Here is a 16,284-nt window from a genome sequence, read left to right on the forward strand (position 1 = left end):
GGATTGAACGATTGATAAATACGACGGAAACTTGGGTCTGTCAGCGTTCGCATTCTGCGGTTTGTCCATGGCGCTGATAACGTTACGTTCGCAAATGTACGTACATCTGGCCCTCAGAGCTATCATTTGATACCAAGTACATCCTTCTGGGTTATAAAACAGACGAAGAGACAGCAAAATAATAACTTCATATAGCTGGACTTACCCCACGTTTTTGTCTGTTCTTGTGGCAAAGCATGTTTATAATCCAATGCTATCATGTGTTTCTCTATGGCAAAGCATGTTCATATTCCGGTTTTGAGATCCTAGCAAATTCCTGCATGGCATCCAATTCAAGGCTCACATTGCATCCCAATTTGTTCAACAAATAAACACCTTTTTTGCCTTTACTTTGTTCATGGCAATGCAGTAAAGAGTTGATAATTATTATGACTGCATACACACAGGCACGCAGGCTAACACGCAACCTCGGGTCAAGTCAGGTCAGATCAGTTCGTGTCACAGATATGGAGCGCAGAAAGGTCATTTTTCATCACTAAATAAAAAATGGCATTTATTTCCGTAAATCACACAGCAAATATTTCTGTAAATTGCTCAGCCCCAGAGTATCCCTCCAACATGGCAATTATATTGCCCGATTCAAGACAGTCTGCCCTACACACACATGAAATGCATGTAGAGCTGTGAGCTTGCTGTGGTGAGATACATGTCGAAATATAAGATTTTTTATAATACACTTTTTATATTTTAATTCTTTAAAAATCTAAATAAAATCAATGCTAGTATAAATACATGAAATGATGGCAGATCTGAATAGCCTAGACTCTCCTGAAAAAAACAATATATAATATATGTGTGTGGCACTTACAATGACCAGAATAAATCCTTATGAATAAAGGTAGTGAAAATGTCCTAAAAACAGCTTAGGGTTCTAAGGGTTAACCGATTTCGGGCTGTATCTTGCACTTTAATACAATTGACTTCGCGCAAATCGCTTTGTGGGCGGATCTTGGGCGCTGTTTCTATTTTACCGGCGGAAAATTGACTGTTGCGCCCGACGCAAATCTAAAATGGGGTGGTCTGTAGCAGCTACATTATTCATGGGTGTGGTTTGGGCGTAACGTGCAATAAACCAATCAGAGCGTCATCTCACATTCCCTTTAACAACAGGCACGATTGTTCCATAGCGGATTGCTATTATGATGGCGGATTTGCCAAGCGCAACCAGGAACGGTTCACAGTGTTATAGTCAGTTGTGAACAGTTTGCTATTGATTTTCCTCTTAACAAAATGTAATACAGAAATGTCACTTTCCGATGTTTTGGGATCACTCTCACTGAATCACGAGCTTATGAATGCATGGTGATATTTTTGCAATGTAATCTAACATTACCTCACTATAGACAATGCAGATCTGTCAGATAAGCTCTCCTCTCCCGTGCTGCTGCTGGGGCATTTGGGTTAAATGGAATCGGCATGCAGTTTGTCTCATTAAGTCCTCTAATATTTCCTAATTTATGTCATCAACACATCCGTGATTCGTGGAAATGTGGTCGCAACACAGGTGCCCAAGCAAGCGCTCCTGCAGGTGTAAGCTACGGCTGTACCTTACCAACAGGCAACGAGAAACACTTTCCAAGTTTACCTAACTTTCCAACTCTGCACAGTATCCCATTAACTGCATGACAGTGGGCTATTTGCAATATTTATTTTATGTAAAGTAGTAAAGTAGAGTTTGTAAACACGTTATCATCAACTTAATGCACGCACAACTTTTGTTTGAGCAGGAGAGAGAATAACAATGAATGGACGCAGCAACTACAGAAATTGTAGCGAAAGCTATTTGCTGCTTTCTTTTACTGTCTATAGTTGCTGGTTAACAGCACATAATAAGCTTATTTAAGCGAATTCACAAACTCAAGACTTCAAGGCCATCATGGATATAAAACGTTTTTTGAAAACAACGAAAGGATGGAGGGAACATAGCAAAGTTTTGGAGTTATTTCAGATGGGCTACAACAAGGTAGGCAAATTTGTGGTGCTTGTCAAAACCTTAGCGTAGCTGGAATAATGCTTATAGGCTGATGCTAAAGCGCACACGATGTTTAAAGCCATACACAACGATAAATTGGAACAAAACTAAAGGTAACTTTAGCCTTTATAGGGCTGTATAAAGTTGTCCAAATTACTAGGTCGTAATTAGGCGTTGTTGTTGTAAAGATATTGCATGTAGATGTACTATATAGGCTATTAAATTTATGTTGACCAATGTACGAACAAAGCCGGGAAACGGACAAATATTATCAAGGTTTTGAATGTTTCCATCTGTGCACAGGGTGTCTGTAGATCGGTGTGCATAGCATTAATTTCTGCAGGCCTGTGGCCATGCATGCACCCTTAAAATAGCATCTGAATTCGCGCCACTGACTTTAGACCAGGAGGTTCCTGGTTTGTGGCGGAATTGTTTTCTGAAACTGCAAAATATCAACAGGGCCCGTTTGCGCCGGAACACGCCCCCTCTTTTCGCTGAAACACCCCCGTGGGCGCATATGTACCTGTGGAGGGAAAATTCCAATATGCGCTGACTGCAAAATAGGAAAGACAAAAGCGCGAGAATACAAAGTCAATTGCGCTGGTGTGCAAAATAGAGCCCTTCATGTGAATGAGTAAATACTTGTTTTTGTGTGAGAAAAAGAGAGAAAAAACAGCAACTCAGTATTTGGTCTTGTGATTCTCACCCTAGTTTCTCCAGTTTACAGTTGGGATCCTCCAGAAGAGAAGAAAGATGCTTCACTCCTGAGTCTCCTGCTTTATTCTCCCTCAGCAACAGCACTCTCATGTGTGAGGGGTTTGATATCAGTGCTGATGCAAGAGCTCTGAAGCCTTCATCTCCAATACTGCATTTCTGCAGGCTGTAGAGAGAAGTAGGAGAAATACTTCATCTTCATTTCCTTTTGGACAATCAAACATTACAGACAACTTACAATAATTTGTTAAATACGGTTGTGTGTATAAATAATTTGTACACAGGGATGTGTGTGTGCATGTGTGTGTGTGTGTGTGTGAAAGAGTGTGTATATGTGTGTGTGTGTGTGTGTGAGTGTGTGAGAGAGAGAGTGACTGAGTGAGGGAGAAAGTGAGTCATAAGTGTGTGTGTATAAGTGTATAATCTGTTAAATAAGTTTGTGAGAGAGATAGTGACTGTGTGTGTGTGTGTGTGTGTGTGTGTGTGTGTGTGTGTGTGTGTGTGTGTGAGTGTGTGTGTGTGTTTGTGTGTTTGTGTGTGTGTGTGTGTGAGTGTGTGTGTGTGTGTCTCTGTGTGTGTGTGTGTTCAACAAGAAAAGGCAGTGGTAAGACGAAGAATAACATTAACCGATTTCATGTGAATGAATAAATAAATGTTTTTGTGTGAGAAAAAGAGAGAAAAAACAGCAACTCAGTATTTGGTCTTGTGATTCTCACTCTAGTTTCTCCAGTTTACAGTTGGGATCCTCCAGAAGAGAAGAAAGATGCTTCACTCCTGAGTCTCCTGCTTTATTCCCTTTCAACTGCAGCTCTCTCATGTGTGAGGGGTTTGATCTCAGTGCTGATGCAAGAGCTCTGAAGCCTTCCTCTCCAATACTGCAGTCTGACAGGCTGTAGAGAGAAGTAGGAGAAATACTTTATCTTAACTCCCGTTTGGACAGTCAAATATTAGTGTCAAATGTACAATTATCTATTAAATAAGATTGTGGGTATATTACAAATAATGTGTGCACAGGAATGTGTCTGTCTGTGTGTGTGTGTGTCTGTGTGAGTGTTTTGAACATATTGCAAAGACTACAGCTAACTGCAAAGTAGCATAAAGTATACATGATTTTTAAAAAATGTGATGACCTCATGAAAACAAAGTATATGTCCATTCAGTGACCCCCCCCCCCCCCTCACAGCTGCAGCTACAGCTGCATCATCATGAAACAGCATCACTGTAGTGATCACACAACATCCTATACATTTCACACAACTGCACTTCCATATGGAACATAGAAAGGAAATAGAATAGTCTATTGTCAGATTTTTCTAGTTGAATGTTAATGTAATAAAGAAAACAATTACTGATTTAATAACATCATCACAGTGACTCAGCTTTTATGTAAAATGAATGCAACAACATCCACTAACCGTAATGTGTGCAGTGTGCAGTGGGGATCCTGTAGTAAAGCACACAGCTGAGTCACTCCCAAGACTTCTGGTATGCACCTACTCAGATCCAGCTCAGTCATGAGTAAGGGGTTTGAACCCACAGCTGAAGCCACAGCAGCACAGGCTTCCTCAGCAGCACTACTTTTCAGGAACCTGGACAAACAAGGAGGACAACAAACCCTTTATCTCACCTGATCACTGATGTGGGCATAAAAAAACTCAAAGACTTCGTCAAAATCAGGCCAGTCAGCAATAATAAAATGATGACCTGCTACATATGCTGTTTTCAGGAGAAAGGATGTATTGCTACCCATTTCTGTGTTGTTGTAACTGATTGGTCTGGTGCTGCAGCTTTAAATCTTACGAGTTCAGTTTTCTCTGCAGGATTTAGCTGATCTGGTGGTCCATTCAAATATGATGTTCATGTCTGGTCATTAGAGACCAACTGAATCTCTACAGACAGTGTTTCCACCACAAGAAAAAAATCAACTTTAAGCAGTCTAGAAACTTCCTCCGTTTCATTGAAGATCTCTATGTGAGACCTTTCACAGTCTTTGACACACAACTGGACTGTCCACTGTTTTTCCAGAAATATACTTACTGGACATTTCTCAGTGTACACTGTGGATCCTCCTTTAGGTCTAAAAGCAGTTTGACTCCAGATTTCCCTGGATCATTTCCTCTGAGATCAAGCTCTCTGAGGTATTTGGGATTTTCCCTCAGGACTGAAGCCAGACTAGCATAGCCCTTCTCTGTGATACTGCAGTCAGACAACCTAGAAGGAAATATTCCTTAGTCAATGCACCATAAATACACAATATTTATTTTCCCAAGTACTGAATGTGTAAAGGTTTTCTAGGCAACAACTTTAGATTAGCTTTCCCCCTGCAAAACTGTAAATTGGTTAACTGTATAAAAAATGTGTGTGTGTGTGTGTGTGTGTGTGTGTGTGTGTGTGTGTGTGTGTGTGTGTGTGTGTGTTTGAACCAGACAAAGAGAGAGAGAGAGAGAGACATAAGAAAACAAAAAACAAAGTAAACAAGTATATAAATATTGAAGTGTTTACATTTATATTAACTTATTACACATGAATGAGTTAATGTGTGTTTGTGTGTGAGAGAAAGAGCACAAACATTCACAGTCACTGTCAAATTCACTGATAGCAACTCAATATTTCATCTTGTGATTCTCACTCTAGTTTCTCCAGTTTACAGTTCGGATCCTCCAGAAGAGAAGAAAGATGCTTCACTCCTGAGTCTCCTGCTTTATTAAAACTCAGCTGCAGCTCTCTCATGTGTGAGGGGTTTGATCTCAGTGCTGATGCAAGAGCTCTGAAGCCTTCCTCTCCAATACTGCAGTATGACAGGCTGTAGAGAGAAGTAGGAGAAATACTTCATCTTAACTCCCTTTTGGACAATCAAATATTAGTGTCAAATTTACAATTATCTGTTAAATAAGATTGTGTGTATATTACAAATAATGTGTGCACAGGGATGTGTCTGTCTGTGTGTGTTTGTGTGAGTGTTTTGAACATATTGCAAAGACTACAGCTAAATGAAGAGTAGCATAAAGTATATATGATTTGTTTTAAATGTGATGACCACATGAAAACAAGTTTATGTCCATTCAGTGACCCCCCCCCCCCTTCACAGCTGCTGCTACAGCTGCATTATCATCACTACTTAGAAACATCAGAGAATCTTACAATGAAACAGCCTCACTGTCGTCAACACACAACATTCTACTGTATACATGTCACAAATCTGCACTTCCATATGGAACAAAAAAGGAAATAGAATAGTCTATTTTATTGAGTGTTAATGTAATTAACAAAAACAATGGCTGATTTTATAAAATCATCACAGTGACTCAGCTCTTATGTAAAATAAATGCAACAACATCCACTAACCGTAATGTGTGCAGTGTGCAGTGGGGATCCTGCAGTAAAGCACACAGCTGAGTCACTCCTAAGGCTCCTGGTATGCGCCCACTCAGATCCAGCTCAGTCATGAGTAAGGGGTTTGAACCCACAGCTGAAGCCACAGCAGCACAGGCTTCCTCAGCAGCACTACTTTTCAGGAACCTGGACAAACAAGGAGGACAACAAACCCTTTAACTCACCTGATCACTGATGTGGGCATAAAAAAACTCAAAGACTTCGGCACTTCAGCAATAATGAAATGATGAACTGCTACATATGCTGTTTTCAGGGGACATGATGTATTGCTACCCATTTCTGTGTTGTTGTAACTGATTGGTCTGGTGCTGCAGCTTTAAATCTTACGGGTTCAGTTTTCTCTGCAGCATTTAGCTGATCTGGTGGTCCATTCAAATATGATGTTCATGTCTGGTCATTAGAGACCAACTGAATCTCTACAGACGGTGTTTCCACCACAAGAAAAAATCAACTTCAAGCAATCTAAAAAGTTCCTCCGTTTCATTGAAGATCTCTATGTGAGGCCTTTCACAGTTGGACTGTCCACTGTTCTTCCAGGAATATACTTACTGGACATTTCTCAGTGTATACTGTGGATCCTCCTTTAGGTCTAAAAGCAGTTTGACTCCAGATTTCCCTGGATCATTTCCTCTGAGATCAAGCTCTCTGAGGTATTTGGGATTTTCCCTCAGGACTGAAGCCAGACTAGCATAGCCCTTCTCTGTGATACTGCAGTCAGACAACCTAGAAGGAAATATTCCTTAGTCAATGCACCATAAATACACAATATTTAGTTTCCCAAGTACTGAATGTGTAAAGGTTTTCTAGGGATCAACATTAGATTAGCTTTCCCCCCTGCAAAACTGTAAATTGCTTAACTGTATAAAAATGTGTGTGCGTGTGTGTGTGTGTGTTTGAACCAGACAGAGAGAGAGAGAGAGAGAGAGAGAGAGAGAGAGAGAGAGAGGGAGAGATAAGAAAACAGAGCAAACAAGTATTTAAATATAGAAGTGTTTACATTTGTATTAACTTATTACACGTGAATGAGTCAATGTGTGTTTGTGTGTGAGAGAAAGAGCTCAAACATTCACAGTCACTGTTAAATTCACTGATAGCAACTCAATATTTGATCTTGTGATTCTCACTGTAGTGTCTCCAGTTTACAGTTCGGATCCTCCAGAAGAGAAGAAAGATGCTTCACTCCTGAGTTTCCTGCTTTATTCCCACTCAGCTGCAGCTCTCTCATGTGTGAGGGGTTTGATCTCAGTGCTGATGCAAGAGCTCTGAAGCCTTCCTCTCCAATACTGCAGTATGACAGGCTGTAGAGAGAAGTAGGAGAAATACTTAATCTGTCAAATTTACAATAATCTATTAAATAAGATTGTGGGTATATTACAAATAATGTGTGCACAGGGATGTGTCTGTCTGTGTGTGTCTGTGTGAGTGTTTTGAACATATTGCAAAGACTACAGCTAACTGCAAAGTAGCATAAAGAGTACATACTTTTTTTTAAATATGATGACCTCATGAAAACAAAGTTTATGTCCATTCAGTGAATAATTGCAAACACTTATGTTAATGTGTGTGTGTGTGTGTGTGTGTGTGTGTGTGTGTGTGTGTGCCAATGTGTGCATGGTGCAGGGAAGGCAGGTGCCTGTGCATTATACCTGAGCTCTTTCTTTAGTCATTTAACTATATGAACTGAAATGCCAACTTTCCTATTCCAGTTTCAGCCAGATGATGATGTCCAGGAGACACCTCACCTCCACTGCTATAGCCTAGATGTGCACTTGTTTAATATGTACTAGCACTTAAATATGCACCAGCACTATAGCCTAGAGTAGGGTTTCTCAACGGGGGCGGTACCGCCCCCTGGGGGGCGTTCGTACAACCTAGGGGGGCGCCGGGAACGTCAGAGTTTTTTTTATTTTATTTTATTTTAAACTTTCATGGTTTTCACATATTTTTGGTGCAAAAATAGGCTACCTGAAATAAATAGGCTATTTTCATTCATGGGTTTCTAATCCCTCTACTGCCCCAGCTACATTTTACTGTTTATCTATGCTTAGTGGTCATACAGTGCAGTTCGGGCCTGCACACGCCCGGACTCATATCCCCCAGCCCCAGCTATCGTCATCTCTATAGTAACGCCGATAAACATAACCCAAGTTTGCGGCTTAACAGTTCAATAACCAATAAAAATGTACACAATTCACTGTGACGTCTTCATCTTTAATAAAACAACACAAACGAACATGCGGATAGCAAGAAAAAGTGCCGACAGTACAATGCAAATTACATCAATTTTTACATGTTTTTTTTTTACCCAACCAGTCTCCTATTGCAACAGTGGTCTAAATCTGCTTAATAATAAAATAGGCTCATAGGGACATTTTCTTATAATTCCAGAAGAAACCAAAACAGCACAGAAATGGGCTCGTTTTTTTATTTAAGCAATATAGCATGAGTGATGAGTGTGAGTGGGTATTATTTTTTTAATTGTGTGTGTGTGGGGGGGGGGGGGGGGGGGCCCCAAAGACTCAAAGTAAGGTCAGGGGGGCGTTTGCTCAAAAAAGGTTGAGAACCACTGGCCTAGAGTGATGTCCAGGAGACACCTACTCTGCTATAGCATAGAGTCCACGTTTTTATGGTTTGCACTGTTATTATTTTTTACACAGTACTCCCTCCCGGAGGCATTACAGGTCAAGGATACAAGGATACAAGGATACAAGCATGCATATAGTTACTGGATGTAAGAAATGCAGTGAAATTATGTCTGGCGTCAGCCTATTTGTGCATTTATGGGGGGGGGGGGGTAAAAAGTGCAGTAGAAGAGGGGTTTAGTAGATTAAGTGGCAAGGGCTGCATAAGAAAGGTGGGGGAGGATTGGGACTGGGGGGGGGGCCCAACAAGGAGCACCCAAGAGCAACAGGGGCAAGGAAAAACTCCCTTACCAAGGAAGAAACCTTGGGCAGATCCACGGCTCAATGGGCTAACCCAACTGCCAGGGGTCTTGGTGTGTGTGTTGGGGGATGACAAGGGAGATGGGATAGTGTGCTGTGTATGTGGGGAGAGGGCAGTGTCCAATATGTGTGTTGGAGAAGCTTCCTCATGAGACAATGTGCTGTGTATTGGGGGGGGGGCAGTGTGCTGTAAGTATGTTGGGGATGTGTGTTGGAGAAGCTTCCTGATGAAATAATGTGCTGTGTATGTAGGGGGGGGGGCAGTATACTGCAAGTATGGTGAAGGGACTTACTTTTGCAAGCAGAGTACTGTATGTATGATGTATGTGAGTGATGACAGTGAAGATGTGTGTGTGGGCGGAAGGGGAGTGGAGCAGTGACTGTGTGTGTGTGTGTGTAGTGTGTGTGTGGGTAGGTGGGAGCAGTGTGCTGTAAGTATGTAGATGATGTGTATTGGAGAAGATCCTGAAGACAATGTGCTGTGTATGTAGGGAGGGGGGGGGCAGTGTGCAGCAAGTATGTAGAGGAGGCTTACTGTAGCAAGCAGTGTGCTGTATGTATGTGAGGTGATGACAGAGATGATGTACAGTGGGTCCCAGTTAAGAATTGACACTTCATTCACTATCAAGGTGATTCACGCAGCTGGGTGAAATGTAAGAACAACTGCAGCCGCTTGGGGGCAGCATAGTCCGCTGTGGCGTTTTGCGGTCGAACCGGACCAGCAAGGGCTGTGATTGGCCGAGTTTTCAGTTTGTTTCTCTGTGTTTTTAGCAGCCCCTGCAACATGCTAGTCCACTGTAGCCTATAAGCTTTGTACATAATGTTAAACATAGTTTTGGATTCAGTGGCAAGATTTGATTTCTTGATTGTACAGTGCCTGCCTGTCTCTCAGTTATGTTTTAAAATGAGAGCTTCGTCAGCTGGCAGTAGGCTACTTTGTCGGCAGTCATGAGAAGTTCGCTTCGCTTGCCCAGAAACCTTGTGAATAGTTCTGATTTGTTTTACTACACTAACGAGGTTGAAATATAGCCTTTGCCTACAGCATCACCTTAACAGTAATGTTAACAAAATGACAGCATTCATATGACAAAGGAAAACGAATTCGGTCACTCAAGACTGTGCCACAGCAACCAGTGTAGGCTACAGTCCTACCCAATAGGCCGACTCGAAGCAGATAGTGTTGTCTGACGGTCGAGTGGGTTAATGCACGTAGCCTATTTCCATAACAGGTCTGCAACTTTCAGGCAGTTCTCAGTGCGAATCTAGGCAGGAGCAGAGCCATATAAAGGCCTCGGCCTATTGTTATCATTTTTTGCAAGGTGTTGCTCCTGGCAATACTTGTTTATAAGACGTTTGGTGATTAATTGATAGCTGTTTTTGGGACACGTTAAACGTTCTTTATAATGAGGGCATACGGGGAGTAAAACGACTGATACGCGCTGTTAGGCTACAATGATTGCAATACAAAAATATGCGCGTATTAGTTTAGTTAGTTTTGTGATGTTTTGCACTTTTGCCTCATGTGTTTTCAGGTTTGAGGGCAAGATTGACCTTGGTTAGACTCTGCATTTCTCCGTATGGAAAATAAAGTCAATTTTCGACACACGTCTGTTATTAGTTCAATAACAAGTGTTGCTTGTTAAAACATGTGACTAGTGAAACTCAAATGATTTTAGAAATATTTAGCCAAAGTATAGTATAAGTAAGTATATATACTTTTTTGATCCCGTGAGGGAAATTTGGTCTCTGCATTTAACCCAATCGGTGAATTAGTGAAACACACTCAGCACACAGTGAACACACAGTGAGGTGAAGCACACACTAATCCCGGCGCAGTGAGCTGCCTGCTTCAACGGCGGCGCTCGGGGAGCAGTGAGGGGTTAGGTGCCTTGCTCAAGGGCACTTCAGCCGCGGCCCACTGGTCGGGGCTCGAACCGGCAACCCTCCGGTTACAAGTCCAGAGTGCTAACCAGTGAGCCATGGCTGCCAAAAAGTGTTACAGAGAAGGAGAGACGCCGGTGCAGCTCAGATGTCTTCTTAATTTTCTTTATTCTTTAGTAAAAGGTGCAGAACATTATTAAACTTTGACTAACGTTTCGATGTTCGTTAGTCAAAAACATCGACACATCGAAACGTTAGTCAAAGTTTAATAATGTTCTGCACCTTTTACTTAAGAATAAAGAAAATTAAGAAGACATCTGAGCTGCACCGGCGTCTCTCCTCTCTAAAATATCTGTCCTGGCCTGGTTGCACCGGATTGTCGCCAAACGACAGAAGCGCGGAGAACCCTTTGTCTACCAAAAAGTGTTACTTTGTGGCCCGCGCTCCCCCACTGCTTGTGAAAGAAGGGGGTGGGGGAGGGGGGCTTAACGTGAAAAAGCTTAATGTCTCAAAACGGCAACAAGTCATAATGGTAGGCTACAGGAAGTGGGGGGAGGGTATGGGATGACCAGAGCCGTCTTCGCTGTGCTATTCAGAAAGCATCTTCTATCGTCTTTCCAGGCGCACACAGCTCGTTACCATATAGCCTATCGAGTGCCTTAACAGACAGGCTCTGCTCTTGGGTTTGGCCTCACAGCAAACTCAATCCTCTTGTTGCTTGCAGTTTGTTAAATAAAGCGATGCAGATTAGCTACATTATTTATTTCTGATTAATTGCGTCTTTTGATGTCTTTTGCAACATCTGCTTGTTAGGCTGGGCTACTGTCAATGTCCTGTACAGGTAAATGTTCAACAATTGCTGGTGTAGGCCTACAGGCTATAATCAATTAGGGACTGTTCGTTATTTATTTAAGGGGCTACCGGAGGAGTTTTGGGAGCGTTAGTCAAAAAAGACGTGACCCTCCCTCGCCAGCAAGAAATTTTTCTATGACCCTCCAAAGTGATTGAGAAAAAACGCATGACCCTCCCCAGTCCCAACAATTTATTGAAGCCTTCTGTAGGCTACTGGGTAAATTTGGGAGCTTGCATGCTACGACTCCTTCCTTGAAATGCCCTGAAAAGGCTGTCGTTTGCACAATTTCACAAATAATCACCGGGACCGAAACAAACCTGTCAACTTTTTTTTTTTCCAGGGTTTATCGCGTATTTTAACTTTTTCCTCGCTGTCTTAGGAGGAGCTGCAGGGCCGTCACAAGGGGGTGCGAGGCCCTGTGCGAACTACAAGGCCCTTTTCACTTACGTGCATGAAATCATGCGATAGCTTACTTTACACATAGCCAAAGCTACCGTCGGTGTATTTTAATAGTAGCCTAGTTTAATAAGCTACACCAGCTTGTCTTTAAGAGGGGAAATTAAATTGTATAGCCTATAACATTAGCTGAGTCACATATTTGGCCATATGGTGTTTATCATAGGCTATACGAAACCAAATAGTGTAACAAAGGCGAACACTTCAACAGGGGAAATTAATTGGGCATGAATCATTGTGCTGAACGGTATTTGTCAATGAGCAGAAACACACACGACATTCAAACTGTTGATAAGATGTGCACTATGGAAACTGGTCTGTAGGCTAACATTGGACAAACTAGATGTACCGCAGAGCGGTACAAAATATGACCGCCGCCCAGTCCAGCACATTTTTACCACAAAAATAAATCACGCTGAAAGGCCTATATGATTCAAACTGTCGCACTAAATTGCATTATCAACACTCAATTCTCACTGGTATCTTCTAGACAACAAGTACCAAAACATGATTAGTTAATATATTTCACATGTAAAATTCATTTTATACAACCCCACCCCCATCTTGCCTGTTCATAATTTTGAGAAATTCTTGAATTGTGTGCATGTGTGCGTGTACATGTTAATGTTTATGTGTGTGGGTGTGTGTGTGTGTGTATGTGTGTGCCTGCGTACATTATGTGCCTGTGTTTGTGCATATGCATGCATGCGTACATATGTCTACTGTGTGAGTATGTGTCATACGTATGATTACTGTGAATGTAAGTGTGCGTGTGTATCTGTTTATGCACATGTGTGCATATGGAATGGGTTAGCATGACCCCTGAAGGCAAACATTCGGAAAAAATTGGTCATCCTAGGCCCTACAGTTCTCAAGATATTCACAGAAAACTGTGTCTGCCCTGCCCTCCTTTCGGGGGGTCCAGTCCAGCGGGGGGGCTACAGATCAAAATGAAAAACGATGGTTCCATGCTATCCATGTGGGGTTACATGCCCACCAAGTTTCGTGTACCCCGGTCTTTCAGTGTCCCGGGAATCCTTGACGGGAATCCTTGACGGCGGCGGTCATAATAAATGACACCGACTCGCCATATCCTAACTCAGGAAAAAAAACATTTTCTTCCTTTGCCGCAAACTCAGCAATGAAATCATAGACCAGTTTGCAGGGAGCCTAACGTCTTTTTCATAGAAGGGAGAGCCCAGTCTCTCCTGTGACATGGAGGTGCGCAAATAGTTTTTAATAGCCTGTGTTCAACTTCGAAAAGCTTTGTTCACCCGATGCCAGTCACTGATCGCAATTTCAAAGTTCGGGAAGCTTCATCATTTTAAGTTTTAAGTGCAGTGGGCCCTATCTGCCCCCTTTGGAATTATATCTCGAGCCTATTATAAGGTCCAGTGCGTTATGTCCTGGGATTCGGACGTGCTCAAAAAGAAAAGAAAAAACACTTTTTTTTAGATGGTTATGAGGAGCAATATGAGAGAGAAATTTGATGATCATTGATCATTGATTCGGGACGTTAAGCCTTTTCCATAGGCGTCAGTGAAGGAGATTGAAGAATGACCATTTTTTTATACGAAAATATTTCTTAACTTCAAAAACTCAGTGTCTAAAAACTCAGTGTCATTCAGACTCAACCCTCTTGTTGCTTTGATATCTTTTTCGTTGTTGTTTGAACGTCGGCAAGCAGGCATGTTGCGGTTGCAATTTAAGTGAAATTTCTACATTAGGCCTACAACATGCTGTTAGGCTGGTCAATGTACTTGTACAGATAAATGTTCAACAATTGCTGGTGTACAGGCTATAATCAATTAGCTAAATCATTTGTCCAGCTGTTTAAACATTTTTTCGTGCTACATTCAAACGCAAAAGGTACTTTGATATATTTTTCGTTTGAACGTCGGCAAGCAGGCATGCTGAGGTTGCAATGAATGAGGATAATTGGTTTTATCTGCGGATTTATTTTTTGCATTATTTTGAATATGACTCTCTCCAGTCTCAACAGCACGTACTTTTTCCACACGCATCTAAGTTCTAACACACATAGCCTATCCCCTCTCGCTTTCTCTCTCTCCATCCCTGCGCACGGTGCTTTCTTAAAGGAGCTGCACCATTTTACAACAATTGCATCTACATTTTCATATTAGAATGTTTTGTCAAGTGTAAGCTTAAACTACCGTGATCAATTTAAGTTCCCGTGCCCCCGCTGCGTCATGGAAGCAGTAACTCAGTCGCATCAAAAACAGTAGTGGCACCCAAGTGACACCTTGTGGTTGTTTGTGTCAACTGCAGTTTGTGCCATTTCTGCTGAGAAAATGGGGTGCGTGATTCATGAAGGAACCCGTCCAAACTTAACCGGGACCCACTGTAAGTGTGTGTGGTTTGTGTGTGTGTGTTGGGGATGGGGGTGGGGGGTGGGGGTGGGGGCAGAAAGGCTAGGCAATCAAGGACATGGGTAGATAGATGGAGGAGAAATCAAAAATAATAAATAAAAAGTTCTATAGAGATGTGCAAAAGTTGGAGAAAGTCAGATCCTTATCAAACTTTTAATGGTCTAATCATACTTAGAACATGTCTGTCTTTCACCTTACAAAGAGTGAGCATGCTGGGAATAATACTTTTCAAGATATTAATGCCCAAACATGGCCTCCAAGATAACGCCTTTCTGAGAGTCTAAAAAGAGATCAAGGGTGAAGAAAATTATGAAAACATTGGAATTTAACAAAAATATTTTACAGGTCCTAGTTTTGGGATCTAAATATTAGGTATACAAACTTTGAGCCACATCTGAAATGGTGCAACAACCATTTTCATGGATTTTTCCTGATTGATTTGACACGGAATGACCCAAATGCAACTTCCTGTGCAACAGTTGACTGCATGTTTAAAGAGGCTTCTTTTGTTGCAAATTCTTGTCAAAAGCACCAAATTATATTGACCATGAATCCATTTGAACCCAATAAAAGGGAGAAATATCAAGGGGCTGAATACATTTATATACACTGAAGGCATACACATACTTCTATTAATTATTCATGTATATTTCAGATACATTACGGCAGACCCATTTATTTTACAATACTATGCCCTTTATTGTAACGCTACCGGTTACACAAATGTGTGTCCATAAATAGAAAGGGATTGTTCTGTAAAATGTATATTTTACATTATTATGTATGGCGAAGAGTGCATTAATGCAAATGAGAAATGTTTTCCTCTAAGTAAATGTAGATTGGGGTCGTTTGAATGTTAAAAACACATTTTTTATTTTTAGTTTCTTTTCATTTTTGCATGGTTTGTGGCTTGTTATGTCATTAGTAAATGGTTTGCTGAATGTGTGTGTTTGTAAAATGTGAATGGTCACATGGGCAAATGACGCCGTCTTTTTATGAATGAACAAAGGAGGTCTGAGAGAGGCTACTATTGTAATCCGTGAGAGTGAACGCAGGCCTGCAGGCCGCTCTGAATGAATTTCACGTAGTAAATCGCTGTTAGAGGAAACTATTCTTTTGTTATTGTAAATTCTTGTTAAAAGCACCAAATTATATTGACCATGAATCCATTTATGAATGCAATAAAAGGGAGAAATATCAAGGGGCTGAATACATTTATATGCACTGAAGGCATACGCATACTTCTAGTTATTATTCATGTGCATTTCAGAGACATTACAGCAGACCCATTTATTTTACAATACTATGCTCTGTGTGCATTCAGTAGGCATGGTCATGCAATGTTGGATGCAGTGTGTGTGTGTGTGTGTGTGTAAATGTCTTACCTGAGTGTCTCCAGTGCAGAGTTTGGGTTACCCAGTCCACAACATAATGCTTGGACACCACTGTCTCCAATATTGTTGTCACTGAGGTCCAGATCTTTCAGCTTTGAAGATGCTTTGGTGAGAACAGATGCCAGACCTGCACAGCTACTCTCAGTGAGCCCACAACTGTTCAGCCTTAAGGGGAAAATATTTCACTCGTTACTAGAGTCTCTGGAGAAGACTTTAACACCCTAAGTAC

The 16,284-nt window shown here is 41.5% G+C and overlaps 1 protein-coding gene across 1 annotated transcript in view; it reads right to left on the reverse strand.

Moving 5' to 3' along the window:
* LOC143106430 (uncharacterized) overlaps positions 1 to 16,284 on the reverse strand; it is a 41,345-nt gene that overhangs the window by 4,684 nt on the left and 20,377 nt on the right. Inside the window, exons 7-13 of the mRNA XM_076270702.1 lie at positions 16,047 to 16,220; positions 7,264 to 7,437; positions 5,376 to 5,549; positions 4,784 to 4,957; positions 4,162 to 4,335; positions 3,463 to 3,636; positions 2,739 to 2,912 (exon numbers count right to left, since the gene is read on the reverse strand). Of these exons, the coding sequence (XP_076126817.1) occupies positions 2,739 to 2,912; positions 3,463 to 3,636; positions 4,162 to 4,335; positions 4,784 to 4,957; positions 5,376 to 5,549; positions 7,264 to 7,437; positions 16,047 to 16,220 (1,218 nt within the window). The remainder of the gene's footprint in view (positions 1 to 2,738; positions 2,913 to 3,462; positions 3,637 to 4,161; positions 4,336 to 4,783; positions 4,958 to 5,375; positions 5,550 to 7,263; positions 7,438 to 16,046; positions 16,221 to 16,284) is intronic.

Source organism: Alosa pseudoharengus, unplaced genomic scaffold (assembly GCF_046254945.1).
Source record: "Alosa pseudoharengus isolate Yale_2024_CS ecotype anadromous, Long Island Sound unplaced genomic scaffold, YU_APseudo_1.1 YU_APseudo_1.1_scf_6, whole genome shotgun sequence".
In the NCBI taxonomy this organism is placed as follows: domain Eukaryota; kingdom Metazoa; phylum Chordata; class Actinopteri; order Clupeiformes; family Clupeidae; genus Alosa; species Alosa pseudoharengus.